At 42.5% G+C, this 27585-nt stretch overlaps 1 protein-coding gene across 1 annotated transcript in view; it reads left to right on the top strand.

The window, feature by feature from the left end:
- The window catches only part of PHLPP2 (PH domain and leucine rich repeat protein phosphatase 2), a 32165-nt gene extending 4923 nt beyond the window's left edge, over nucleotides 1-27242 (top strand). The window contains exons 3-19 of the mRNA XM_063168257.1: nucleotides 461-594; nucleotides 4750-4940; nucleotides 5368-5493; nucleotides 6572-6726; nucleotides 10647-10793; nucleotides 12243-12473; nucleotides 13213-13415; nucleotides 13930-13990; nucleotides 14510-14605; nucleotides 15901-16056; nucleotides 16734-16934; nucleotides 17438-17600; nucleotides 18865-18995; nucleotides 19380-19490; nucleotides 19948-20136; nucleotides 20265-20496; nucleotides 21824-27242. Of these exons, the coding sequence (XP_063024327.1) occupies nucleotides 461-594; nucleotides 4750-4940; nucleotides 5368-5493; nucleotides 6572-6726; nucleotides 10647-10793; nucleotides 12243-12473; nucleotides 13213-13415; nucleotides 13930-13990; nucleotides 14510-14605; nucleotides 15901-16056; nucleotides 16734-16934; nucleotides 17438-17600; nucleotides 18865-18995; nucleotides 19380-19490; nucleotides 19948-20136; nucleotides 20265-20496; nucleotides 21824-22963 (3667 nt within the window). The 3' untranslated portion in view covers nucleotides 22964-27242. The remainder of the gene's footprint in view (nucleotides 1-460; nucleotides 595-4749; nucleotides 4941-5367; nucleotides 5494-6571; nucleotides 6727-10646; nucleotides 10794-12242; nucleotides 12474-13212; nucleotides 13416-13929; nucleotides 13991-14509; nucleotides 14606-15900; nucleotides 16057-16733; nucleotides 16935-17437; nucleotides 17601-18864; nucleotides 18996-19379; nucleotides 19491-19947; nucleotides 20137-20264; nucleotides 20497-21823) is intronic.
- Nucleotides 27243-27585: the final 343 nt, after the last annotated feature.

Below are 27585 nucleotides of genomic sequence, written 5' to 3' on the forward strand. Positions count from 1 at the left end.
GCTTTGGGGTTTTTTTATGATTCTCCATGAGGATTCTTCAAATGCTTTGCTCTAAGCTGCCTTCAGAAGAAAAATTTAGGAATTCTTTTGTATTTTTGAGGCATTAGACATAGGGTTTTTTACTTGCTTGCCATCTGCTTTATTTAGTATTTCTGGTTTTGTGTCTTGTCATGGATTCCTCCTGGTTTTCCTTAAATCATGAAATAGAAATACTCACCATGAATTGTGTGGCTTATGCCAATTGCTGTTTCTCTGTGTTTCTCTTCTGCAATGTAATTCACAAGTGCTGCAGTTCTTAAGTGATGCTTGTCAAGCAGGGAGCAGAGACCCAAGAGTCTGTGCTTGCCCTTTTCAGAAGAGCAGAACAGACGGTGTGTCGGTATTCCTCATGCTTTAGCTGTACTGAGACTTATTTAATCTGTTTTGCATTCTCAAACTTCTTTCTTGTATGTTTTGACAGGAGGCTGGAGCCCACAGAAAAACCCCTTCAGATTGTGTATGACTACTTGGCTCGGTTGGGTTTTGATGATCCTCTCAGAATGCAGGAAGAGGCAGCAAACTCTGATCTCAGCTGTATGATTCGCTTTTACAGTGGTAAGAAATTGTGTGTGTGCACTGTCACTGTTCCTGAGTCATCAGCCTGCTGTGTTGGGTTTATAGAGGGCTACATCAAGCACCTGCAGTACCAGTAAGCATGCAGTACCAGTAAGCATTTCTTAAAATAAAGCATTTTAAAGATTAGTCAGAAAAAAATCACACTTCTGTAGTTTTCTTGATCCTGTCCATGACTTGAGAAAAGACAGGTCCACAGGAGGGCACAAGATTGCTCTATTGCCTTTAGATTCAAATATTGCAACTGATGACTTAGAGCTCCCACTGAGGGTTCTGTTTAGATGTGCATGAAGATTGTATTTACAAAAAGTTTGTGGATGTGTGCAAGGAAGCTCCTGGTCAAATACCTCCACAGCCTTTTAATAGTGAAGAGTGAAGGTGCCAGCTGGTTAATAATAATGCAGGCTGCCATCAGAGCCCTAGGGCACTGGATTGCAGAAGCAAGACTTTGGAGTGTCGCCCATTGAATTGGTTTGGGCAGGAGACAGTATACACAAGGAGCCAGAGATAACAAGCATAGGCCTGTGGGCATGTGGTACTAGCAGTCAGAAAGGGAGTTCACTGAAGTTAACAGGAAATATAAAAGAAATGAGGCTGAGGAAGGATAATGAGGAAATTGTTTCCTTACTTGTAAGTACTTCACCTGTGTACTTTTTGCATTTCAGAAAAAAAAAATTAAGATGCTTTTAATGGAAAATTGTTTCTGCATTGTGGATCTGGGCAGCCAGGCTAAGCTGCTAGCCATCTTTTGGTTATTCAGTGTCAAAAAAATGCATTTATAAGAAATCAGCTTCTTCACCCTGCTATCTGAGACAAACCCATTTTGTCTGGGAGCTGTGTGTAAGAAAAAGCAAAACAATGTAGATACTGTGTACACCATATATATATATATACAAATATATATATATACACAAATATATATATATATATATATATATACATACAAATATATATATATATATGTGTATATATGTATATATGTGTGTATATATGTATATATATATATATATATATATATATATGTGTGCGTATATATGTATATGTGTATATATGCAAAACAAGGAGTGTAAAAGGTGGAAAGAAGTCTGACATGCCTAGTCTGGATTTATGGGGCAAGGGAGTCAGAAGTTACTTTAGCTGGAAGGAGTAGAGGCATCAAGGATAGGGGTATGGAGAACTTCTGAGGAAAAAATGAAAGCTTGGGTATGTCAAGCAGGAACTGCTGAGGATTCACAAACAGCAACTCAACTTAATGGAACCAAGTAGATAGAAAATGTAATTGAATAGTTTCAGTCAGCGTGGGTGGCTGGTCTGCTTAGAAGAAAGCGATGAAGGAAGAAGGATAAGGGTTGAAGTGTGTTTGGGAGACTTGTTTTCAGGAAGTACAAGCAAATGCTGACAAAGTGATTCTCAAAGGTAGGGGAGGAATTAGAGGGAATGCTATGGAGGATGATACACTAATTTTGCAAAGTCTGCACCTGAGAACATAAGGGAGGAAGTAATGGATTTTACACAGAAAAACTTTACTTAGAATTGTGGCATCACAGACTGGTTTGGGTTGGAAGGAACCTTAAAGATCATCTAGTTCCACCCTCCTGTCATGGGCTGGGACACTTTCCACTAGACCAGATTTCTCCAGGCTCCACCCAGCCTGTCCTTGGACAGTTCCAGAGGTGGAGCAGCCCCAGCTTCTCTGGGCAACCTGTGCTAGGGCCTCCCCACCCTCCCCATAAAACATTTCTTCCTTATGTCCAGTGTAAATTTGCCCTCTTTCAGTTTAGAAACATGGTCCATTGTTCTGTCGCTATAGGCCTTCATAAAATGTCTCTCTATGCCTTTTTTATAAGCTGCCTTTATATATAGAAAAGCTGCAAGAAGGCCTTCCCAGGGCCTTCTTTGTTCTGGGCTGAACAACCCCAGCTCTCTCAGCCTGTCTCCATAGGAGAGGTGTTATGGTTTTGGAGGAGAGGGGGAAACTGGAGCATTGGTGCAGCTGCATAGTAATGCTTGGAGCAGTGCTGCTGTGGCAGTTAGTAGGATACCACTTTTAGTCCCATAATAATGTTTTCTTGAAAGTGCGGGGCTGGTCTTTCAGCTTGGTGAAATCAAAGCAATTTTTTCTGTGGATTCTCACAGTTTCTTACCAGTAAAGGATATCTTATGTTAAATGTCATGTGTGTGAAACAAAGCTGTTGTTGTAAATAAACAACTACATGTTTCAGTTAAATTCAGCCAGGTATGGACATCACGTCAGTACTTGAGATTTGGCAAGCTGAAAATCCTGCTAAAATCCTGAAACAGTGTTACAGCTTTAGTTGGTAGTTAACTGTTTGCTCCTGATAAATGTTTGGAGTATGGGTTTCTTATTCGAGCTTGCTGTGTGATCAGTGTGACCTGCTTACTCCACATAGCGTCATTTTGAACATCCAGCCCAGCACCCCAGTAGGGTGCCAGGAGCAGCTGGACCTTGGTGCCAATCAGCCCTGAAACAGCTCAATCCCCTTGATATGCTCCCAGTATCTCTTTCAGTTCAGCCCAATATTGTGCGCTCCAAATCCTCTGTAACCCCGACTCCAGAAGCTGAATGGTTGACCTTGAGTGTGTCCAGCACAGCAGCAATTGGCAGCAGTCTGACTCCAGTACAGTCAGAGTAGTTGCAGTGGCTTGTCACAGGGTTGGAGTAGCCACAAATAGTTGCATCTCCCTAAACAAAACCTGAACCACATTCATGGTGCCTAGCAATAGAGAACCACACTGGTTTCAACATCCCAGGGATATTAAAAATTCCCAAAAGCTGTTGTAATTAACCTCGAGGAGAAAAAGAGGATGTGGGAAGTATCCACTCTCTAGGTTAGGCTCTCTGAGGAGAAAAGGCAAATGGTGTCATTATTGATATTTTCCACTAAATGGCACCAGAGCACAAAGGTGGGGACCGTGCTGAGCACACAGACCAGATTACAAAATACACCATAACCTTAACCCAGCCTTTATAGCAGATAAGGTGTTACATAATGCAGTCTTGAGAACAAGTGTAAGAAAATTGAGCAAACCAATCAATATTGTGACCAGCCACTGTTAAACCAATAAAATAAATGCTTATAGCAAATCAAATCTGGTCAGATCTGTCTCTGCCCTTAGTGCTCCAGATCTGGCACTTACAAGGACTGTTGTGGTTTAACCTCAGCCACCCAATTAGCACCACTCATCTGCTCACTCACACACTGCTTTCCCCCGTGGAGTGGGAAGGAGAATGGGAAAAAGATGATACCTGTGGACTGGAAACAGTTTAATAATTGAAATAAAGTGAAATAATAATAATTGTAATGAAAAGGGAAATAACAAAGAGAGAGGAATAAGGCACAAGTGATGCACAACACACTATTCATCACACCGGTGCACTTTCTCTAGCAGTGCTCAGCCCTCCTCTCCCAGTTCCTTAAGTTTGTGTACTGCATGGTGTGAAATATCCCCTTTGCTAGTTTGGATCACCCGGTCCAACCATGCTCCCTTGCAGTTTCTTCTGCACCTGCTTGCTGCAGAGAATGGGATGCTGTAAAGTCCTTGACTTGGTTGAGTGCTGCTGAACCAACCGAAACAGCAGTTTTTTTAGTGTTATTATTTTTTTATGTTATCAACATTATTCTCACACTGAAGCCAAAACATGGCCTTGTACCATCTGCCAGGAAGAAAAGGAATTCTATCTCAGGCGAAACCAGGATGGTCATCTTCAGGGAAAGAACTTCCTTTGTAGTTGATTTTCCAGGACTTCCTTTTAAGTCCAGTAGAAGCCACTTATTTAATGATTTCACTGACTTCAGCTGACTTAACAAGAGTTTAAAATTACTTTTCTGTTGCATTTGAATGAAGAATATTTGTCAAGCATGTGGATTTGCTGAGGTCTGTAACTACCTGTGGATTAAAAACACGATGCATGGCAACCATTCTAATATTATTCTGGGAGGGAGAAGTGCTGCTGGTCGGCTGCTGTCATCTGCATGAGACTTTTTTTTTGAGTGCAGTTTGTCTGCTTGTTCTTTACAACACCTGGTTTTGCATGGTAGAGCTGTGTTATTTGTACTCACAGATAAGAATGAAGAACATATGGACAGTAAATGCTAATGTCCCCTTTTTCTTCAGAAAAGCCGTGTCAGGTGGAGCAGCTGGATCGCATCCTGCTCTCCGGAGTCTATAACGTACGCAAAGGAAAGACCCAGCTGCACAAGTGGGCAGAGCGCTCCGTCACTCTCTGTGGCACGTGCCTCATTGTGTCCTCAGTGAAGGACAGCCATGCAGGGAAGATGCACATCTTGCCTCTCGTTGGAGGGAAGGTAAGGCTTTGTTTTTGGTTAGTTCTCTGTAGCCTGGGAAGGAAGAAGAAATGTAGTAGTGATGGGAATTGCCCACAAAAGATTAATGTAGGCTTTTTTAACAGATTACTGCATTAATGTCCCCAACCTCTTTCTACTTGCTCTGCTTAGGTAGTAGTCTGAAGGCTAATGAAATGAAGAAACACTGTTCAGCTTTCACAGCAGTCGCCAATCTGCATGGGCACTCTGGAAATTACTACTTCTTGTATCCATTTCAGCAGAAATATATTAAGCAGGATTTACTTCTGTGTTTTTCTCCAGTGACTGCAGCCACATTTTCGGCAAAATGCAATGTTACTGGCGGTCACTAATACTTCACTCTAGTCTTCAAGTCAGTTGTAATTGCCGGCTCTTAGGCAGACTGTTGTTGTCAATTCTCCCTCTACAGGTGGAAGAGATGAAACGTCGGCAGTACACCCTTGCTTTCACATCTGCTGGAGCGCAAGCTCAGACCTACCACATTTCCTTTGAAACGCTGGCAGAGTGCCAGCGGTGGCACCGGCAGGCATCCACGGTGAGGCCATGGGGACACACTGTGCTTTGGATGTGGGTGCAGGGTACACCACAGGAAAGTTATTATGATGCAAGCTTGATCTGCAGTCAGAGATGATGCTACAATGCTGGAGAAAGTACCCAGGATATTTTCCAGCTTTATTTCCTTCATGCTCTGGGCTACAGAGATTTTTCTCTTAGCCTTCTCTTTTTCTCTACCTGTGCAACATTGTTGAGCAGTAGTTCTGTGCTGTTTTAACCCCTGCTGCACCTACAAGACTAACTTAATCACAGGTCCCTAGAGCAAACCTCAGGGACTGGCTGACTACAGCCATAGAAACCTACAGATGGCATTTGTTGCCATACTTGAATGTGCCTGAAGTATGACCTGAACATACACAGGACTGCCTTGAGGTTTGAGATACAGAGACATTGTAGGTCAGCAAGGATATTAAGAGTTCAGGGTAAAGCAGGTCATAAAATGCCAAAGTAATCACCGAAGACCTCAAGACAAAACATACTTTATGAAAGGACATGAGATTTGCAGAGACTTTATGAAATGCTGCAAAACCATAATTTATGAAGCCTTTTTATAACAAGTTATGTTTCAAATTTTATACTCTCTACAAGCTAATAAAGGAAAGTAGCTAAAAGTACAGTAGAAGCAGCTATGCTAGGCAGAGGTTCTGTAAACCTCATAGAACTGAACTGGAAAATCAGCTGCTTCCTGTTGCTTTTTGCACCTTTGGAAAGCACTTGAGATTGTGCTTTCTCAATAGAGTTTCCTGAAAGATCTGTTTTTCTCTATTACCCTGGCTCTCTTACAGCCTAGCCTTTAGGCAGTGTGCCCATTGCACATACAGAGCAGGGCTTTGTGTGAATCCTGGCTGGTATCCAGCTCTGCGTCCTTGTCAGGGATGTAGCAAAGGGCATGGGCTTGTACTTCATGGACTCCCATTTCCTGCATGGACTCTACCTGGTAGGTACAAGGGATTCTTTCATGTTCTTGCAAATTGTTTATTGCTTGTATTCTTTGGTCTTCCATTAGACTTCCAGAGAAAATTTGTTGCACAGCTGCAGCTTTTTCTCTTTCTTTTCAGATTGTGTCTATGAGATTTAGCATGGTTGATCTTTCATGCTACAGCCTTGAGGAAGTACCAGAGCACCTCTTCTACAGTCAAGATATCACCTACCTCAACTTACGCCACAATTTTATGAGAACAAGTGGAGCAGGAAGTCTTGACTCTCTTTGCAGGTCTGCAAAGAATCATTTTTCTCCTACATTTGGAGTCCTTGACATGTGGATATAGGAATGAAGCATTGCCTGTTCTCTTAGGCATGGTAAAACAATTGATCTTTAGGAAGCTCTGACAAGTGAGGGGGTTGGAAGCAGAACTGAGCAGCACAAGCAGGAATAAACTTCCAACATTTTATAGTATTCATGAGCTCCCTTCCACAGATTCTGTGCTGAGCTCCCTTCCACAGATTCTGTGCTAACTCTGATGTGAGGTAAGCCTTGTGGGTGACATGCCATTTCTATGGACAAGATGCAATAGTAATATTAGGCTGCTTGCTAAGCAGAGACCATCTTGGGGTATAAAATAAAAGGCAAGGAAAAGCATAATAATGCTGCTGTGAATAAGTTTGTAGGAAAAAGTTTAGGTCTGAAAAACCTTGTTTCGGCAAGTTCTTAATGTGTATTTGGAATTGGCAGAGGGCCTGTGAGACTCCAGCTTTGCTTTGGAAACTTGTGATGATCTGCTTTTAAGAGAGTAGCAGTTGTGTGATGGTATGGAAGCATGATGTAGTCATCTTAGGTAAGTGAAGGAGTCTTACAAAAATATTTTTAAATTAATTTCCCAAAGTCATAAAAATCTAGAGGGAGATTAGTCTGTTCATATGTATACCAGCCATGCTAAAAAGAATTCAAGGAGTTACTCTATGAGTTTTGAAAACTGTTAGGAAGCTTATAGTAATACTGTTCAATGGCTCTGTTCGGAACACATTTCCCTATGGAAAATGTATTTGAAGAAACTTTGCTTTTTGGTTTTTTGTTTGTTTTGGTTTGTTGTTTTTGTGGTTTTGAGGTTTGGTTGTTTTTGTAACTTTGATTTGTTTTTTGGTTTTTTTTGGTTTTTTTTTTGTTTTTTTGTTTCTTTGGTTTTTTTTTCAGGGTGGGGTGGGGAAGGCTTTATTTTTGTTTTCTTTGTCTCTAGGGGCCTTCTACTGTGGTATTTAATTTTTCTTCCTCTAGGGTAATGAGATGCCCAGGTATCTATGAGAATATACAATGAAAAAAATTGCTCACTTTTGGAAATTCTTTGCAGTTTCCTTGCAAGCCAGAGTCTAGTCTGGTTTTCCAAACTTGTTTAAAAGTTTTCTAATGCTGAATTGTAATAGATTCTGTTACTGGAGAAGTTGCTTAAAATAATTTAAGATCAGACCTTGCACGTAGTCAACAAGAAATCTGACATGTCAGAAACTCAACTCTTTTCCTGGCAGTGGCTGTGTCTGATGAAGCTGAAATCCGCAAACTAACAAAAGCCATAAAAGAAGCTCTCACTTGACACAATCTAGAGTAAACTGATAGCATTAGTTTGCCCACATAAGGCTGCTCATTGCCTTTTGAAAAGATTTTCTATCTGAGGTTTTTTAGGATGCTTCTAAGATTACAGCACCACAAGAAGACCCTTGCTCACTTGCAGTAGGTGCTCTCAGTGCATTGAGACAGTCAATTCCCAGCAGCAGAATTTTTCACAATGATCAGATCTCTTCCTCCGAGATCTTCAAGCTCTAGGAGTCTAATTACCTATAACTATAATAATGGAGCAAAAATAATTGGCTAAAGGGAAAATGTTAAGCAAAGAGCATTAAATAGCCCTACCTGCTTTGTTGCATCTCCTACTTTATTTTTTATATATTGTAGTGCCTTTCAAGCATCTCCCTTATCTGAAAAACACTGAGATCTGGTCTTCATTGATACATGTGTGTGCACACACGTATACATCTGCATGTCTCTTGTCAGCATTTTAGCTAGTTGATACATGTTTGCTGGTGTGCTTTGGTGGCAGAATGGGATGTGTTGAACTTGGAATATTTCAGGGCAGCACCAGTTTGGGCTGCTAAACAGAGGACGGTAATCCCATGGAAGATGCACTGCTGTGTTTCCATACTTCTTTGTTGTCTCAATATGCCCTGTGAGAGCACAAACCATAACCTGAGGAGCCACAATGATTTTGGAATCTTTATACCTTATAATACCTGGTTCATATATACAGCTTGAATGAGAGTTGCATTTCCATTCCACTCCACTCCTACATCACTACATGAGCTTACTGAGGCGAAGAAGAAGGAACAGAAGGAGAGCTCAAAAGGCTTTTGAGTATTGTCCTCCCCACTGAGTATGGAAGTCTGCTTGAGGAAACTCAGACCAAGCTCTGTCATATACCAGTTTCCCTTCAGCTTTTGGAAACTGTAATGCCCCTCTTGTGCTTGCCTTGATATTTTTGCAGAGGGATAAATTCTAAACATCAGTTGTGCTGTTGAGTTTAATGCTGTGTCTCTCAGAGCAGCTGCTCACTGTGCTGTTAGAGAGAGGAAACACTGCTTGACATTAACAGGTGCAGCAAAAGCCATTGCAAAACTCCTGAGAAAGCAGTTTTATTAAAGCATTTGCTGATTTCAAACCCTGAGAGCCATGACCTGTCCTAAATCTCTTAAAGTTGAACCAGCTAATGAGATTGTTCAAATCTATAGGCTCATCCTCATTGTTTCCTTCTTTTCCAATACTATGGTGGAGTTCTGTGTGCAAGTTTCTAATTTTTGTATCATTGTTAGACCTTTGCATTATGCTTCCTTTGAGGAAGGCTTTTACCAACATAGCATCTTTTTCTCTTTGGCTTTCAGTTGCAGTACAAGAGAGTCTGTGGCTGTAGCAAACAAAAATGCCTGTGCCCTTATTCATATGATGGGGTGCTCAAAGCAAACAACTCATGTCCAAGTTTCAGCTATGCTCCCTCTTTCAAAAGAACAACATCCCCCAAGGTTATAAAGCAAAATGGAGAAATATTATGCATAATTCCTACACATATCATTACTAGTATTTTGAATCCAAAAAACGCACTATAAAGAAGAAAACAACTCCAAAACCTTTCAGTCCTATATTTCAAGACATCTCAAGCTAGAAGTAATATTCTCCCTCAAGCTAATTAACCTTGGTTTTGTTACTGATATTAGAACATTTGTTTCAAAATAAGAGCTACTCGCCAATGCCTGGGAAAAGTCAGGTGGGGGAGGCAGATGAATAACTGCATGTTTCCAAGAAGTAGTTCTCTGGTACATGAAATTTGCAGTTATCTCATTGAAGTGAGATACTAATTTCCCCACTGAATTAATTTTTGGTGGTTCCAGTTTGGGATGAAGAGGGAACAATACTTGGGGAACAATACTTTTGCTTCCTGTAGCAGGAGGCAGGAACTCTTGGAGGAGAACCCTGCTGTGTGTTACCCCAGCCACGCTAAGTTCCTTCTCTATCTTTGGAGCTAGCATGGTGACAGAAGGAGCTAGGGCTGGGTAACCCTTTCTCAGGCACTGGAGGAGCTGTGGTGACTGTGGAGCTCTCTGTACTTGGGGCAGTGTGTGCCATGCAGTCTGCTGAGCAAGAAGCACTGTGGCTGTGCAATCTTGTTCCAGGACCTCTGGGTGCAGCTCTTGGGTTTCCCAGCATGAAGCAAGTGCTTTCCTAGTTTTCCGTTTTACAGCTTGGCTTGGCTTTGTTTTATTCTCAGAATAGTCCTAGTGAACGTTTTCAGCTCCTCTTTTCCCAAGCTACATAATTGTAGACTCTTACTATAGTTAATTCTTTTAAGGTAAATTTTTTTAACCGAGCATTTTAGTCACCTTAATCTTAGTAGCAGTCACTAGGACGAAGCTTGTTAAGTCAGTGTAGAAGGTCATTATCAGTTCCTGCAGTAAACCCATGGTATTTGATCACTTTCAGCATGACAGTTGAGAAGAATATCAATGACTTAAACTCAAATTTATGCAGACACTCCTGTAATGAGTTAGCTGACTGTATCACCAGTGTACAAATACTTATGAATTCTTTATGACTGGTTTGTGTATTTTTGCTTTTGGACATGTATTTTGTGAATTAACTAGTGTTCTTGCTAATAGGTTTTCTCAGTTGAAGAGTCTGAACTTGTCTCATAATAGACTGGGAGAGTTTCCTGTATCACTGTGTGAGATCTCCAATCTGACAGAGCTTAATATTTCCTGTAATGGACTTCATTACTTGCCAAGTCAGATTGGCAAGCTGTTGAAGTGAGTATGTTCTTTACATCTGTGATCATAAGTACCCTTGGTGCCTGAGCTGAGCACTACTGACGTGCAGCTACTCTTTTTGAAAGTGTGAAAAAAAAACCCAGGGCAGCCTGTTTTATCCATGAAGGCTGAATAATTAATTTGACTCCAGCAGAAGGTCAAGATGTGCAATCCCTTAATCACTACCAGGAAAACATCACAACTTCTAGCGCAGAAAAGATAAGGAAACTTAATACAGATAAAGCACTGAAGGCAACTGCATTGTTTCTCAAATAAGTCTATGTGCATTTTTCTGCAGCTTCAGAGTTGTTTGATTTTCTGCATTTGTTATTTGAATTTAATATTTTCAGTACTGATGTAATTTCTATTGAAGTTTTAATATATTGTACAAACTTTTCTGTGATAACTTCTCACGGGGTCTAGTGATTTTTGTCAGCACTGGTATGTTTGATTGTGTTCTACAGAATTAGCTGCTTTTGTGTTAGAGGATTTTAACATGAAAAAACTTGAGCAATCCCCTCTGAAAATTTTGTCTTAAAGTGTTTGCTGGAGTCTTGTCCATTGTCCCCAGTAGCTGCCCCAAATGCATAAGAGCTTAAGCTTAGGTAAATTTAATTGCAAGACTGTTAGTACATTTAGATAAACATGAATAGATGTTTATCTAAATGTACATATGGATAAACATCAATATTGAAATGTTGATTTATTGTGGCCTGCTTTTCCTCCAACTTATATCTTTAAAGAAGGAGTGTCTGCAGCCACACTGGATGTGAACAAGTAATTTCCACAATAATCTTCTAGCCATATGCAAACTGTGAGGATAAAGTTGTATGTAGGCATACACTTCCTGGAGGTGTATAGCTTAGTTATGGGTCCAGTTATCTTGATGAGTCCTTGAGCCCTTATTCATAAGAACGTTTGTGGCCTCAGATTTCATTTCTACCACCACTAAAACCAGAAAGGTCTCTGTTGGAACATAATCACAGTAAGGGAATTGTATACGTGGGATCTGAGTCTCAAAAGCCATACAACCTTTGAAACAATTCATCATACAACAGAGCTACCTTATTTTCTGAGTATGTGTTGGAATGGACAACTAGAGTGTAAAAATCTTCTACTAGTGCATTAGTGTGGCAGGAAGTGATTAAACTGTGCCATTTGTAGAAAATTAAGTAATTAGGTAAATATCTTTCATTTACAATGTAAGTACTGGTTTGTATTTTGCTTATGTTAACTTACAATCTTTGGCACAATTGGAAGTTCCAAGCCTATTACATGTATGATAAAAGTACTTTAGTAAATTTACATGTATAAGAATAAAATTAGCTGTTATTTAAAAATAACTACATTGAGATCAGCTAACTATATGAGAAAATTCATTGAAAATATGATATGTGATGTTCACTGCTCATTGCAGAATTATTTTCTTTCTCTTTTTCACTGTTGCAGTCTCCAGACCTTCTGTCTTGATGGCAATTTCCTCACATCCTTACCAGAAGAGATGGGAAACCTGCAGCAGCTCAGCTGTCTTGGGCTTTCCTTCAATAACTTCTGTGAACTGCCAGCAATTTGTGAGAAACTTGTCACCTTAGACAAACTAGCCCTGGCAGGGAACTCAATAGAGACCCTGGACCTGGCAGTGCTGAACCGCATGGGTCACATCAAAAGTGTGGACCTGAGGTAAGGGCTGAAACTGGCAGGTGTCTATAAAGCAGATTGGTACTTTCCATTTACAGCAGAGGATCTGTGCAACTTCTGGTACATTTTGCTATAATAACTAGGTTCACTTTTTTCTCTTACTGGTTCTTTAGCTTTTATGGAGTTCTGTTTCTGAGGATGTGCAGAATCCACTTGGAAAAGCAAGCTTAATTGAGCAGTGCCAGATGCTGAATATGACCCAGCTCTCTCGTTTCCTCTTGTGATTTGCTGTTACCTTGAGCTTTGGTAGCTCAAGAGATCAAACCTTGATCTCTTCTTCCCTTCTTTGCCTCCCTGCCCTAGAGATGTGATCCTGATTCTCCAGGCTGCCAACTGCAGATCTCTCAGAAAGGGACAAAGATCTTTTTGTGTGTCACAAGGCAGTCTAGTATCTGTTCTCTCCATTAGCTTCCTGTGTACATGCAGAGTAGCTGCCCCTTGACCTGGTTTCTGTTTTCTAGACTGGGTCTTTTTTCAGACTCTCTTAAGAATTTGGGAATCATTAAAATTATTATGTGTAGCAGTGTAGACAAAGGAAATGTTTTTCTTTGTATTCACTGCCTGAAATTCACCATTGCTTGTCACACATTTCATTCACTGTGCTCGCCTCTGGTATAGCCTTCACCAGAATTCTTCCTTTCCTCTTCTTTCTTCTCTCTTACCAATGTCCACTGTTCAGTGTCTTATTTTCTGTCTTTTTAACTCATCTCTGAGTGTTTAGGCTGAACAACTTGAAGAGAGCAGCAGCTGACACTCTGGAGGGGAACAAATCTTTGACTTACATGGATTTACGAGACAATCAGATGACAGATCTGGATCTGAGCTCCTTGGTCAGCCTGGAGCAGCTGCACTGCGAGCGAAATAAGCTGAGAGAGCTGACACTGAGCGGCTTCTCCCTTCGGGCCCTGTATGCCAACAGCAACTGTATGTCTCTTTGTCTTCTTCACTTGCCTTTCACTTGCCTTTTTCCTTTAAGCCCTGAGAGCAAAGGAAAACAGCCTTTTGCCCTCTCTCACGCATTTAAAAATACTTACATTGATGTCGTTGTGGTGAAACCATATGCAGTGGGTCCTGTGAGGTTAGCTCCTATGGGTCACATATGCATTGGTGTACACAGGCTGTGTAACAGTATGGAGATTGTGGTGTCATGTCCAAGGAATTCATGTTCCATTGAGATCTGTTTGGGAGCCCACAAAGAAAAGTACAGTTCTCCCTTGTTCTTGTGCTCCACATGACAGATGGAGAAATGGACAGTGAGACACTATAGTGTGTCATATGGTAGATATATGAAGTGTGAACTCCATGATGGGAAGTATCAGTGGGGACCTTGAGTCTCCATAAAGAAAGACTGTGAGTCTCATTTCATAACTAAGCTGCATCTCTGTGCTGTTTTCTCTCTGAAGCTCTGCAATCATACTTATTTGCTTTACTTCATCAGGTCTGACAGCTGTCAATATTTATCCGGTTCCTGGTCTACTGACATGTCTAGAACTCTCTCAGTAAGTGATAATACACAACAGAATTTAAAGCAAGTATCTGGACATCTTGAGAGCAATTAAAAACAATAGAACTTCAAAGCCCAGCACTAAACAATGATGAAAGTGTCCCAGACCAGAAGCCCTTCTGAACCAGTATGACCTTTTCAGGTGACTTCGCTGTCCTTCAGCTGTAGGCTGTGATTAGGAAAAAAAAAATTCAAGCAGGGACCACTGAACTTTGGCAGCTTACTGAACTGAGTGGGAGGGATCTGTGGATCAAACATTTAGAGTAGTTCTGAGTGATCTCTGCTGTTGGTTTCATTGCCTACATCTGCCCTTGGAGCAGCATTGTGAGACCTGTAAGATAGGATGCCCTGCCAAGTCATGAGCCAGTTCAGTTTGCATTATCCGTGACTAACTCAGATGCTGTTCATTTTTTGCCTGTTGCTTTTTGTTTGGCTGTCACTAAAATTATGCAGCATTCAGTGTCTTTTCCATATGGAATGCTGGTTTCTAGCTTTTCCCACTTGCTTTTCTCAGCAATCAACTACAGTGTGTCCCAGACTGGGCCTGTGAAGCAAAGAAACTGGAAGTTTTGGATGTGAGCTACAATCTACTCTTGGAGCTTCCATCGAGGTCAGAAAACCTTTGTAAACAGAGCTGAGCTTTCTTCTACAATGAGCTGTCTGGGAAGAGAAAAGCAGTGCTATTCTGTTGCTTAATTCCTTGTTATCTCGAGATACTTACTCTCACTTACTTTTTCTGTGTAGCATCATAAATGCTCTGTATTCAAATGTTGGAAAGAACTAGTTTCTAGGTCAGCCTTTTGAACAGTAGGGGCTAGGTAATTCTGTCCTGTGCTTTCGGCTGCTACTCCAGCTATTTGCACCTGGCATAGAACATGCTGCTGTGATTTATATGTGTTATTATCATACTGTCTGTAAACACAGGTCATAGGTGAGACCCGAATACATTTTGCATCATGCCACAGCAATTTCATCTGTTACCTTTGACAGGCAGTTATCACAAAAGGACAATTCAGCTGATCTCAAATGTAGCTTTCACAGTACGCCATCAACCAGCTCTTTTCTCCCTATTTCCCTTTCAGTTTCTGCAGAAATGCAGTGAATGAGAGCCAAGAACGAATATAATTCTGCAGTTATTTAGCCTAGGAAGAAGCAAACCATAAACATTCTCAGCCTAATAAGGGAGTTTGATGGGGGTGTGATTTGATAAATGACACAGTGCCTGGCGTAAGTTGCACTAAAATTGAATGGAGAAGTGGTTAACAGGGAAGAAATGCAGAACATGGGTTGGAGAAGTTGCAGCAAGAGACATAAGAGGTGAACAGCAGTGACATTCCAGTGATTGTCACAGAAAAACTATATACATCAAAAGCAAGAAAAGGACATAGCAAAGATGTAATAGTGAGACCTTAGAAGAGAATTTTAGCCAATCCAATGGATTAAAGGAACCAAATTTTAAGTATATTGTGCAAAGAATAATTTACTGCCTCAGAAATAACACAGGAGTGTTAAGCCACTAGTTAAAGCTTTGAATTTATGTTGGCACTGTGGAAGCACATCTTTCTACCTACAAGTGACAATAGGCATTTAAAGCATTCCTTTGTGACTTCTTTCTTTGTCTGCCTGAGAGAATGCTGGGCACATGCACACCAACTCGAATCACAAGATACCAAAGAGTAGTAGTGTAGAGGGAAACGAAGATACGCATCCAAGCATTCAGAGAGACTTGAGTCATCTTACCCTGTGTGTTGTTCTGCTTTATAATTGTTTACATTTTATGGATCAGTGTATTTTAATTTTTCCCTGTTATACAAGCAAATTAAGTGGATTAAATACTACCTTTCCTACTCTGTGGATGTCAAGAGGAATGAACCAAGTTAAATAGAAAACCCTGTGTCTTTCTAGGATCCTCAGAAGCTTAAGTCTTCGGAAGTTGATGGTGGGGCACAATCATCTGCAGAGCCTTCCACCTCTTCAAGAACACATTCCACTGGAGGTGCTGGACCTTCAGCACAATCTGTTGACTAAACTCCCAGAGACACTCTTTGTCAAAGCTCTGAAGTGAGTGTCAGTATCAAGCATCTTTTGTCTGCATTATCCTTTGGAGTGTATGGGCTGAAACTGGCACCTGTGTGACTGTCCTTGCAAGGTGCCATTTGCATAAGAGATTATGAGGTATGCCCTTGATGAGGAGGTTATTCAGGTTATTATAAGGTTATTCCCTTATTCCCATAAGGGAAGCCATCAAGCTGATCTGAAGGAATCAGTCCATGTTACTGTATAATTACAGGAAAACAGAAGCTGCCAGAAGAACTTTGTCTTTAAAAGTAGTCATAAGTTCACGTGCAAAGAAAAGAAGCCAGTCAGATTCAGGTCATTTGAGAGCAACAAGAGAGACCCTTTACAAATGAACAGTCTCTCCTAACTGTATTCACACAGGAGTTAACCCTTCTTTAAAGAAGCCCTTCTTTAAGTAAAGTTTTATGTTGTCTGCTTCCACCAGTATTACCCATGGGCTTTTCAGTACTCACTGTTTACTGTAAAAGTGCATCCACAGTGCATATAGCTAGTAAGTCATTAGTAGACTCACAAGTCTTAATGTGACTAGGGATGTTGCAGTATTGTCTGGCTTCCTGTCTCATACTGCTGTCTACGCTGGCATTTGTACAGCTCCTTTTCCTTGTTAATGGAGTGGTTTGGATGATGTGAAGTCTGATTCTTGCGCTTGCTGTGGTTAGCCTCAGGTACCTGAATGCATCTGCCAACAGTCTGGAGTCCTTGCCCTCCACATGTCCAGGGGAGGAGAGTTTGAGCATGCTGCAGCTGCTATACCTGACTAATAACAACCTCACAGATCAATGCATCCCTGTCTTGGTGGGACACCCAAACCTACGGATCCTGCATCTGGCAAACAACAACCTGCAGACTTTCCCTGCAAGGTAAGTCAGTAAGGCTGTTGGGCAAGACAATGCTGGGAGTAAGCTGCCACCTCCCCATGATTGTACGTGAGTCAAAGTCAGAGTGAGATGCTCTTTCTGTGGCTTGAAGACAAAAACCTGACATTTCTACACACAAAGGAAGGAGAAGCATGTTAAGGGGGATTGGCACGGGGTAGTGTTGGCTGTAGGTTTTCCTGTTCTAATTAAGGTGCCATCCAGGGGGACCAAGGGATGTACCTCGTTGTGTTGCATGTGTGTGGGGATGGGGTGATATTTCTTTGCAACTTCAGCACTGATGGTGAAGAGTCTGTCTGTTGTACAAATCCAAGCCAGTCTTGGGGACCCTGCATCTTAATAGAGCATCTCTTAGGACTTTGGATCTCCTGTCAGTAAATCAGAAAAGTAGCTCGTCAAGGGCAGTGTCTATAGATACCTCATCTGCAACTTCAGAAAGTGACAAGTTCATGTTTGTAAGATACAGTATTTTTTTGTTTCCATTTCAGCAAACTTAGTAAGCTGGAGCACTTGGAAGAACTGAATCTGAGTGGAAACAAGCTGAAAACCATTCCTACAACGGTTGCAAACTGCAAGCTGCTTCATACACTTATTGCACACTCTAATGAAATCAGCATTTTTCCAGAAATCCTGCATTTGCCCCATATTCAGGTATTTGTATAGAGAAGATAAAGAGATATCTGGGTAAAGTTTGGGCTATAGAATGAGTAACTGCTAGGAGAGAACAGGAGATCCCAGCAAGGCCAAGTGCGAGGTGCTGTACCTGGGTCAGGGCTGCCCCGGTATCAATCCAGACTGAGCATGAATGGTTGAGAGCAGCCCTGCTGAGAAGGGCTTGGGGATGCTGCTGGGTGAGAGGCTGGACATGCCCTGGCCATATGTGCAGGCACCCAGAAACCCCCCACACATCCTGGGCTCATCCCCAGTGGCATAGACAGCGGGTAAGGAGGGGATTCTGCCCCCCTGCCCTGCTCAGATGAGATCCCACCTGGAGGGCTGCACCCAGCTCTTGAGTCCTCAGCACGTCAAGGGCAGTCAAGAAGGACTTAGACCTGTTGGAGTAGGTCCAGAGGAGTCCATGAAGATGATCAGAAGGCTGGAGCATCTCTGCTGTGGCAGTGGGCTGAGTGGTTTGGAGTTGTTCAGCTTGGAGAAGAAAAGGGTCTGGAGTAACCTTATTGCAACCTTGCATTACCTAAAGTGGCTAAAAGAGAACTTGAGAGGGACTTTGAACAAAGGCATGGATTGATAGCATAAGGGGGAATGGCTTTAAAGTGAAAAAGAGTAGGTCTAGGTTGGATATTAGGAAGAAACTCTTCCCTATGAGGGTGGGGAGGCTGTGGCACAGGTTGCCCAGCAAAGCTGTGGCTGCCCCATCCCTGGAAGTTTCAAGGCCAGGTTGGACAGGTCTTGGAGCAACCTCTTGTAGTGGAAGGTGTCCCTGCCCATGGCAGATGTGTTGAAAAAATGAACTCTAAGGTCTCTTCCAGCACAGACATTCTGTGGCTCAATGATTTTGCTTGATCAACCCGAGAAAAGGCCACAGAATATGCATTCTAGATCTCTCACCTTTCTGAGTTGATCAAAGATCATGTCATTCACCTTTACCCCCTGTCTCTGACATTTCTGGTTTCTTGCATTTGAGACAGTGGGCAGTGTTAAATAGCTAGGTAGGTTTGCAAACAGAGCCTTTCCTTTATCTTTGGTGTGACCTAGTCTTTCAGTATTGGAGTCATGGCTATTACAGGTTGCTTATAAATCATTCTTCTTCTGACAAGTCAGATCCATTTCCATGACCTGTGTATGAGATACAATAAGTAGCAGGGTTGTATGATGTTTGTAAGGAGCACTGGAGTAACTGATGACACAACACAACACAGTATTTTCTTTGTCATGCTGTTTGTTGCTACTGCAGTTTGTGGATTTGAGCTGCAATGAGTTAACTGAAATCCTAATCCCTGAGGCACTGCCAGGTGCCTTGCAAGAGCTGGATCTGAGTGGAAACACAAACCTGGTGTTAGAACACAAGACACTGGATATCTTCAGGTGAGCCATTGACATGTCAACCCAGTAGTGACCTGCACAGGGAAGGGTAATTCTTGCCAGGAGAGGAAATGGGATAGTAAAGTAAAAGCACTTTATCACTGCATGGTGGAATAACATTCCCTGCCTGAGGCAGCTGAGACTTACTGTCTTTGGGAAGGGAAAAGTCTGGGTCTGAAACATCAGAGCAAGGAATTTTTCAGGTGGTATGAAGTTTTCCCAGGTGTCTCTGTCATAAGCAGCCAGGCATCTCCAGAAGACCTAGACCTTAAACTCCTTTCCTTCATGCAGTTCTTTCCACAGACTGCTGTCTAAAACTAGACTGGACAAGGTCCTAAGGCCTGTTCAGCAGGTTCTAGAAAAGCATAACTTCTGTTCTCTCTGTAGTCACATTAGCACACTGAAGATTGATGCTAAGCTCTCCCTCACGGCAGACTCGGCACTCACTTCTGTCTTCTGGAGTCACGGAATAGCTGAGATGGCAGGCCAAAGAAATAAGTGAGTATTATGGTCTGCTGAACACTGACACTGTCTTCCCAGCATACGGGGCAGAGTGCACTGCTGAGCACCCAAGCAGACCTGTTTTGCCCAAGAACTCATCCTTCCCTTTTTCTCTGTGGATCTCTACTAAGTCTTGGTAACTCATGTCTCCACATTACCTTTTGCCTCAATTTTCACACTTCCCAGTACACTTGAACTCTCCTTCCCTCTGCAGCAAAAATGCTTTTTCTCTTGCCAGCTGTGCCTGTGGCCCTCTCCTGCATGTAGTCAAGGAGGACTGGGGAGTTCCAATAATAAAATGCAGCTGTACATCTCCCAGGCTAGTGAATGTAGGGATAGTGACTTTGCTGCCCTGTGAGAATGGCACTCACAGCAAGGTGCCTGATGGCTGTGGTTTTGAGAACAAGATAATTTTTTGAGACATATTAACTTAGCTTGTATGCTTTTCTGGCAGGCTGTGTGTATCATCCCTGGCACTGGGGAGCTTTGCAGAGGGGGTAGAGGCTGTGTATGGCATGTTTGATGGTGACAAGAACGAAGAACTGCCACGTTTGCTGCAGTGCACCATGGCTGATGTGCTCCTGGAGGAGGTACAGCAGTCAGACACCATGTTCATGTCCAACACCTTCTTGGTCTCCCACAGGTAGGACAGTGAGCAGGCTGGTCCTGGTGGGACTTGCATAAGGTATATCAATGTTAAGTGGGGTGAGGCAGCCCTCCAGAATGCCTGCCAGTAGAGTCAGGAGCCTCCTACACCTTCTCCTCCAACAGGAAGCTGGGCATGGCTGGGCAGAAGCTGGGTTCCTCTGCTGTCCTTTGCTACATTCGTAATGAGGTCGCTGATCCAGCCAGCAACTTTTCTCTGACGGTGGCCAATGTGGGGACGTGCCAAGCCGTTCTGTGCCGAAGCGGAAAAGCACTGCCTCTCTCCAAAGTCTTCAGTCTTGAACAATGTTCAGAAGAAGCTAGGAGAGTCAAGGAACAAAAAGCCATTATAACAGAGGTTGGTTTGGACCCTTTTCACTTCAGCTTCCACCCTCACATAAAAGCTGGGCACAAATACATGAGCTCGGCTGTCTGCATAACATTATAGGGGAGAGGGTGACATGAAGGTTCTGATCTAGTGCTTCCTGCTCTGCTTCATTTGCTGATTCACTGTCCAAAATCGCTAAATTTTAGGAATTTGCAAATTCCTAAAACTCTTTGGCCTAAGAACTATGGGCACAGGATGACTTGTAGTATGCAAAAGTATTAAAATTATTTCTAGAAAATCTGTAAAGGTTACCTTTCTAAACACTTGGAAATAACAGGGAAGTTCCAAAGAGTGGGAAAAATACATCTGTAAAGATCTTAAGAAACTAGTGCCGATCACTGTAGTTGTGTGCTCAGTGGGTCCTTTTAAAAGTATCAAATTGCTAGATAGCAGTATTTTTCATGAGCATAATGGGTAACTGTGTTACAGCTCTTCAAGGCGTAGCACTGTGACTACTGACTGAAAATAACTATGGGATTAATGTAGCACATTAAATAGTTTAAAAACTGGCTCATTGATGGATTCTGAAAAAGAAATGTGAAATTATTGTATAAGAGACTTCCCTGTGCATCTCATCTGCTGGATTTTAATACTTGGCGGCAGCAGCAGTGCTGACACCCAGGGGATACAGAAATTAAGAACACTGAAATTAAACTCAAAACGCTGACCTGGAAAAGGGACTGAGGGTTGTGGGCACTTTTCTTTATGAGAGACCACTGCCAGGCTGGCCAGGAGACCGTCCAGCAGAAGGGGGTAATACATCCTGATTACAGAAACAGTTTGAGATACCTACCTGTTCTTTTTATCCTCGGGTTGTAGTGTCCGCATTTCACAATGCAGTTATACATTAATAAAGAGCGAAATACTTCAGATAATACACGGAAATAGTTTAATGTCTGGGTAACCTGTCTTGCACTGAGAAAGTTGAAAGTCACTGTCTCGTACTAAAAAAATAAGTTTCACATAAGACTAATCAGTGAGACTCTCTGATCAGTGTACTGCAGGTAGACTAGCTGCACATTTCAGAATTTTCTGCTACAGTTCTTCAGAGTGCAACAAAAAGTCTTGTGGGATAAAAGTGTGTTATTGCCAGCATGGATGATGGCGGTTATTGTACCTGGTCATCAGTGAATGTTTGTGCTGTAGTACCTGCACCTAGATCCCTTTCTCCAGTGCTGCAGCTGTGTAACTGGCATTTCTCGAGGCTCCAAACCAGCATATGAGCAGGGGAAAGTTTGTTTTCTAAGTGATCCTAATAGCACATCCAATGCTACTGCCTTATTTCTCTTGTCTGCAGGACAATAAAGTCAATGGCGTGACTTGCTGTACTCGGATGCTGGGCTGCACGTACCTGCATCCTTGGATCCTGCCCAAACCACATGTCTGTTCCATTCCACTGACTGTACAAGATGAGTTGCTACTTCTAGGGAACAAAGCTCTCTGGGAACACCTTTCTTATGAAGAAGCTGTCTCAGCTGTGCGGCACATACACGACCCACTAGCTGCTGCAAAGAAACTCTGCACTTTAGCACAAAGCTATGGTTGCCAAGACAATGTTGGTGCAATGGTGGTATGTCTGAACATCAGTGAGGACAACTGCACGTGTGAGATGCACGGCCTCACTCTGACAGGCCCTGGGGGATTTAGTTCTACCACCACCAAACCAGCAACACCTTCATGTAGCAGTGGAATTGCTTCAGAGTTCAGCAGTGAACTGTCTGCTTCTGAGGTTAGCAGTGAGGTGGGCTCTACTGCATCAGATGAACACAGTGCTGTTGGTCTTGATGGCAGCTTGCTACCACGACAAGAACGACGTTGCAGCCTACATCCTGTGCCCCCCTCAAGCATCTTTCAGCGCCAACCTTCCAGTGCCACCTTCTCTAGCAACCAGTCTGACAATGGTCTAGATAGTGATGATGAGCAGCCTGTGGAAGGTGTGATGACAAATGGCAGTAAAGTGGAGGTAGAGGTGGACATCCATTGCTGTAAAGGAAAGGGTCTGGAATTAGAACATCCTGCTGCAGAGTACAGCTCTTCTGCTCCAGGGCCAGAGGATGACTCTGGGCTTGTACTCATCATTCGGAGGCAGAACAGTGTAAACAGCAACACTGTGCAGAGAGGGGTTAAGGAGAAGTGTGGACTCCAAAAATCTCTTTCCACATGCTGTCTTTATGGAAAGAAGCTTTCCAATGGCTCCATAGTGCCCTTGGAGGAGAGCCTCAACCTCATCGAAGTAGCGACAGAGGCACCCAAGAAGAAGACAGGCTATTTTGCTGCTCCATCCCAGATGGAGCCAGAAGATCAATTTGTGGTGCCACATGATCTGGAAGAGGAAGTGAAGGAACAAATGAAGCAGCACCAGGAGGATAGAGCAGATCAGGAGCTGAAAGAAGAACATGCAGCATCCCTGCCAGAGGAGTTTGACACAGCTTTGTAACCCTATGAGTACTATTCCCACATTATCTGTCCCAGGAAGCTCTGTTTAATAAGGGCTGTCATGCCCTCTGAGGGAGCTGGGATCTGCAAGGAGTACAGACACCTGCTGCTTCCTTAATGGAGTTGAGGAAGAATCAGGAAGGCCAACGTCTGGGCTGCCCACTTAACCACTGTAGCATCTCAGCTGTTCTATGAGCACGCAGATCAGCAGCTAAACTCTGTGTTAGGGACTGTCTGGTAAGTCCTTGAACCCTGAGGTTCTGCCAGCTCTGCCAGAAAGGGGCTGGTGTGTGTGTGTGTGTGGGGTGAGGAGGCTGCTGAGGGAGAAATGCTCAGTGTTTAGAGTCCTGTGAATATTTCTGATGCAGTGTCCCACCCTCCTCCCCAGCATCTGACTTTGTTATTCCTTGAAAGAATACAGACAGTTGCAATGAAGCTGACCTGAGAATGGTTTCCTACATTAATTGCAAGCACTTTTATTTATTGCACTTAAACTGTTCTTTTCCCTTTCAGCCCAGCACTTTATTATTTAGGGTTAGGGGAGAAAGGACTCTGCAGTAGGTATGCTGTGAACTTTTCCCAATGGATGTTCTTAGGACAGTGGAGGACTCAGGGTACCAGTGTTCTAATGAGCACTGGTGTAGGGGAGAGTGAAGGTTATGGTGGGATCATTCTGTGCAGGATGAGAAAATAAATAGCTGAGTGATAAGCAGGTGCCAAACAATGCATTTTATATGGAGCACAGGAAAGATCAGCTCAGGACTGGTTGATTAAGGCAACATGTAGATCTAGTGGTTCTAGCTGCAGAGCACAGACCCACCTCAGCAGCAGCCTGGCCACCTTCATCATGGATGCTTCACAGCAGAGGCTTCTTCTACAGAAGACATGGGATAAAGCCAGGAGCTTGTGCTTGTCTCAGTGGTCAACCAGAAAAGCCAAGCTGTAAACAGTGGTGTGCTGCTCTAAGACTGGCAGAAGCATCCAGTGCTCTTTTCCATCAGCATAAACCTGTGCATTGTCAGCTGCAGTGTCTTTGCTTGCCTCTGGAAGCAGGAGTCATATTCCAAATACACAGCAACTAGCATTTCATGGTATGTGCCCAATTTGGCCACAAACAAGGTGAAACTTGTTCCTGCTTAGCCTTCAGCACAAAAGCAAAAATTAAACTTTTCATCTTATTAACATTTTTATCAGCACTGAAAAAGATGTTTAAAACAGTCCCACTAATGATGAACTGGCTAGTCTGCACTCAGAGGCCTTGTGTTTCCATTAGGATTTCTGGTACAAGGTGTAAGTTGGCTGCTCATGTCGTCATCTTGTATAAGAGTTGTGGAGATCGCTGCCTCTGTAGCATGCAGATTTGTCTTCCTTTCTGACAGAGCTGGATAACAGGTGTCCTTGTCATGTCAGTGGTGGTGCAATAATCCTGACTGTGATGTGGGCTAGTGCCTTTTCTTCATTAATTATATATTTATGAAGAAAACTTAAACATTTCTTCTGAAGAAATCTGTTAAGCTTGAGTTGTCTATTTTGGGATCAAATTTGGGCCTTGCTCAGAAGGAAATACTGTGCAGACTATTTGTGGAATTCTGTCAATATAGATCTTTTCACAAAATCTAATGGAATTTTACTGAGATTTCAGAGCACCTTGAATTTCTTATCACTAGGAAGAAAAGGTATTTCTATCATGCATGAGGAGGAACATTTTAGGATATACTCTGTGCTAGTTGCAGTGTAATCATGAAACAACCCGAATTTTTGCAAAGTTTAAACTCTCACAATTTTGGTTGTTTAAATGCCTCTTTCATTTGGAACTGGAGGTTGAAGCTAATTCTTAAAATCACAGGAACAACATTATTTGAATCCTTTAGGCAGAGGAAAAGCAGCAGAAAAGATTCAGATGCTAAACACCAAAACTCTTTCATGTTATCATCATATAAGTATGCAGGAGAAGTTAATCCCAAATGTTTTCAAATGCAACTTTTGATTGTCACTGGTGATAATTTTACCAAATATCTGTGCCTAGCCTCACAGTTTCTGATACCTGAAAGGGCTGTAGAACAGCCTCCATTCAGTATGAGACTGATGCAGAAACCCTTAATTCTGAGTAAGGCTCTGAAAAGCCCTGCACGCTGAGTAGCATGTATGAATGAAAATCAGTTCTCCATTTCTTGCACTGATAGGGAAAGTCCAGTGTGTCCTTGCCAGTCTGAATCAGTAGTATTGCATGCAGAATTGCCACAAGGAGGTAGTAATGAATGGCTCTACCTAGCTCAGTGTTGAAGGAATAAGGAAAACACATCTATCTGCAATAGAGCATGCAGATTCCTGAACTGCACCTCTTAGAGGTAGTGGAAGAATGGAACAGAAGGAATTCCTACTTGAACTTTTTCTTCAGTGCTGTCTCTGGTTTTGAAGCAGAAAGGGAGTTTAATTACAGCCAGCTCCTGTTTTCTATGGGTGTGAACTGTCATGGAAGACATGGCTTGTTATCTTACATTCCAGGCAGAATCCACAGATTTCTGTGAAGCTGGTATTATGGACTCCAGGCAGCACAGGCTGAGTTGACTTTACCTGTTCCAAATAGTGTTTCTCTATTTGACTAAGACAAGTGCTGGTGTCCTCAAGCAGCTTTTGCGTATTTTCCACGTGCTTCTTCCAAGGATTAAGCTTTTCCATTTCAGCCACAGCATTGTGATGCTTTTTCTCCAGTCATCCAAAATCTTTTTCATGCATTAAAAATAGTGCCTGTTCATCACAAAAAGTACTGCTTTTTCCTAGGCCAGTTTTGGGTATCAGCAAACACACTGGCATATTTTTTTTCACGCAAATGTCTTGGATTTTCTAACACAAGATTCCTACTGCTGAGACATGCTTCAAGGTCACTGTCATCCAAAGAAAAGGGTTTTTTTCTGACATTGGTCAGACAGTGGCTGGGTTATCTTCATCTGTCTAGTGAGCACAACTCTCAGAACAGAGTGCTTCCCTCCACTACCTTTTGTTTTCCTTCCTCCCTGTGTGTCACCCCTACTTTATTTATTAACACTACCTTAGATTTCAAGCTCCCAAGGAGCACTGCTGTATGTGGAACAGGTATGAAAGGGTGAGTTTACTGAAGGACTCATAGCAGGGTATAGAAAGTGTCTTCCCAGTTATCTTTCTGTTCTCCAGTCCCTTCCCTGATTTTTGTTTTTGGAGTTTGCAGAGATACTATGTGATCATCACATAACCACATCACTGAGAATGTCCCACTCATTTGCAGACTTGCTGTTAGAGAGGGATTCTCACCTTGAGGTCCTCAGGCTATTTTGTCCCTGCTGAGCAATGCAAGCCCTCCCACACTGCACACAGCCACAGCCAAGGAGGTTGCTTGTCCATCTCTTCAGTAATTCTGGCTCTCCTGATAAGCATACTTGCTGAGAAAGGTACTCTGAAGGCACTGCTCTGTCCTGTCCAGAAAGGTTTCTGTAAAAGGAACCCATAAAGGTTATATTGAGTGGTGGGTAACGGGGGCTCAGGTGTTAAAGGTAAGAGATAGCCCCCAAGTTGCCCCTAGAGCAAGGAACAGGCCCCAGTGGAGGCAGCATCACAGACTGTTCATACCAGACAGGAATCTTCAGTTAGATGGGAGGATAACATCCTGTTCCAAGAAGAAGGAAGTATTCCCCTCTCTCAGGGACAAGCTGCTGTGAAGTCTGAAATCTTTCCTGTAGTACACAGGACCTTCAGCCACACGTAAGTCTTTGGACCTGTGGGGTTTCTGCACTCCTTCCAGATAGATGCTGGTGGCTTTTGTGTCACTTGCCAAAGGCCTTTCTTCAGGCAGATCTCCTCTTTGGTCTTGTGCAATCATTGTCTGCTGTTCTGTTGCTCTCTAAAGACTCAACTGTACTTTTCCTCTTTTTTCACATTTTAAAATGTTACCTTTTTTAAATGATTCATATGATCTGGCGCATGTTAAATATTGCAGTGTACCAACTGTTTACTAAATAATCCTTTTTCATGTTTTTTTTTTTTTGTTTTTAAAAAGGAGAGTATTTTCTGTATCCCACTCTAGCATGCACCTATAAGGATCCCTGTTTTTATTGTGTGTGGGAGTAGGTTGTCTAATGAATGTGCCCTCAGCACTGTGGCCTGTGTATTGCTTTGGAAAGGCAAATAACCTAAGATTGTTGGAAAACACTAGTCCATTGAGATGTATAGAGAGGTTCAGGGAGGAAGAGTATTTTTGCATTGAATTTTCAGCTGACTTAGCAATAAAGATTTTTACTTTCATCTAACAGCTTATTCTGATTCTGTTACTGTGCTGGAAAAAATCTCTGCAATATCCCAGTCAAAGGTAGCTGTGTCTAGCAGCAGCTGTGCTGTAGGTTATTCACTGAGCTCTGTGTGCTATTTCACTCATCAGCCTTCCATACAAAAACTTCTTTCAGAACACTGTGAGGGTAGAATTAGGCTTACCAATTATTAAGGCAGCTTTGTTTCCTGCTAGAGGAATGCTACCCTGTGAACTTGCTCTCAATAGCACTGTACAGCTCTAGAAGTAGCTGCAACAAGAGGAAATACAGAAATGTTAACAGAAACAGGACAACAATGGACTGTCCATGTAAATCCCTGTGCTGA

This window comes from Melospiza melodia, chromosome 13, assembly GCF_035770615.1.
Source record: "Melospiza melodia melodia isolate bMelMel2 chromosome 13, bMelMel2.pri, whole genome shotgun sequence".
In the NCBI taxonomy this organism is placed as follows: domain Eukaryota; kingdom Metazoa; phylum Chordata; class Aves; order Passeriformes; family Passerellidae; genus Melospiza; species Melospiza melodia.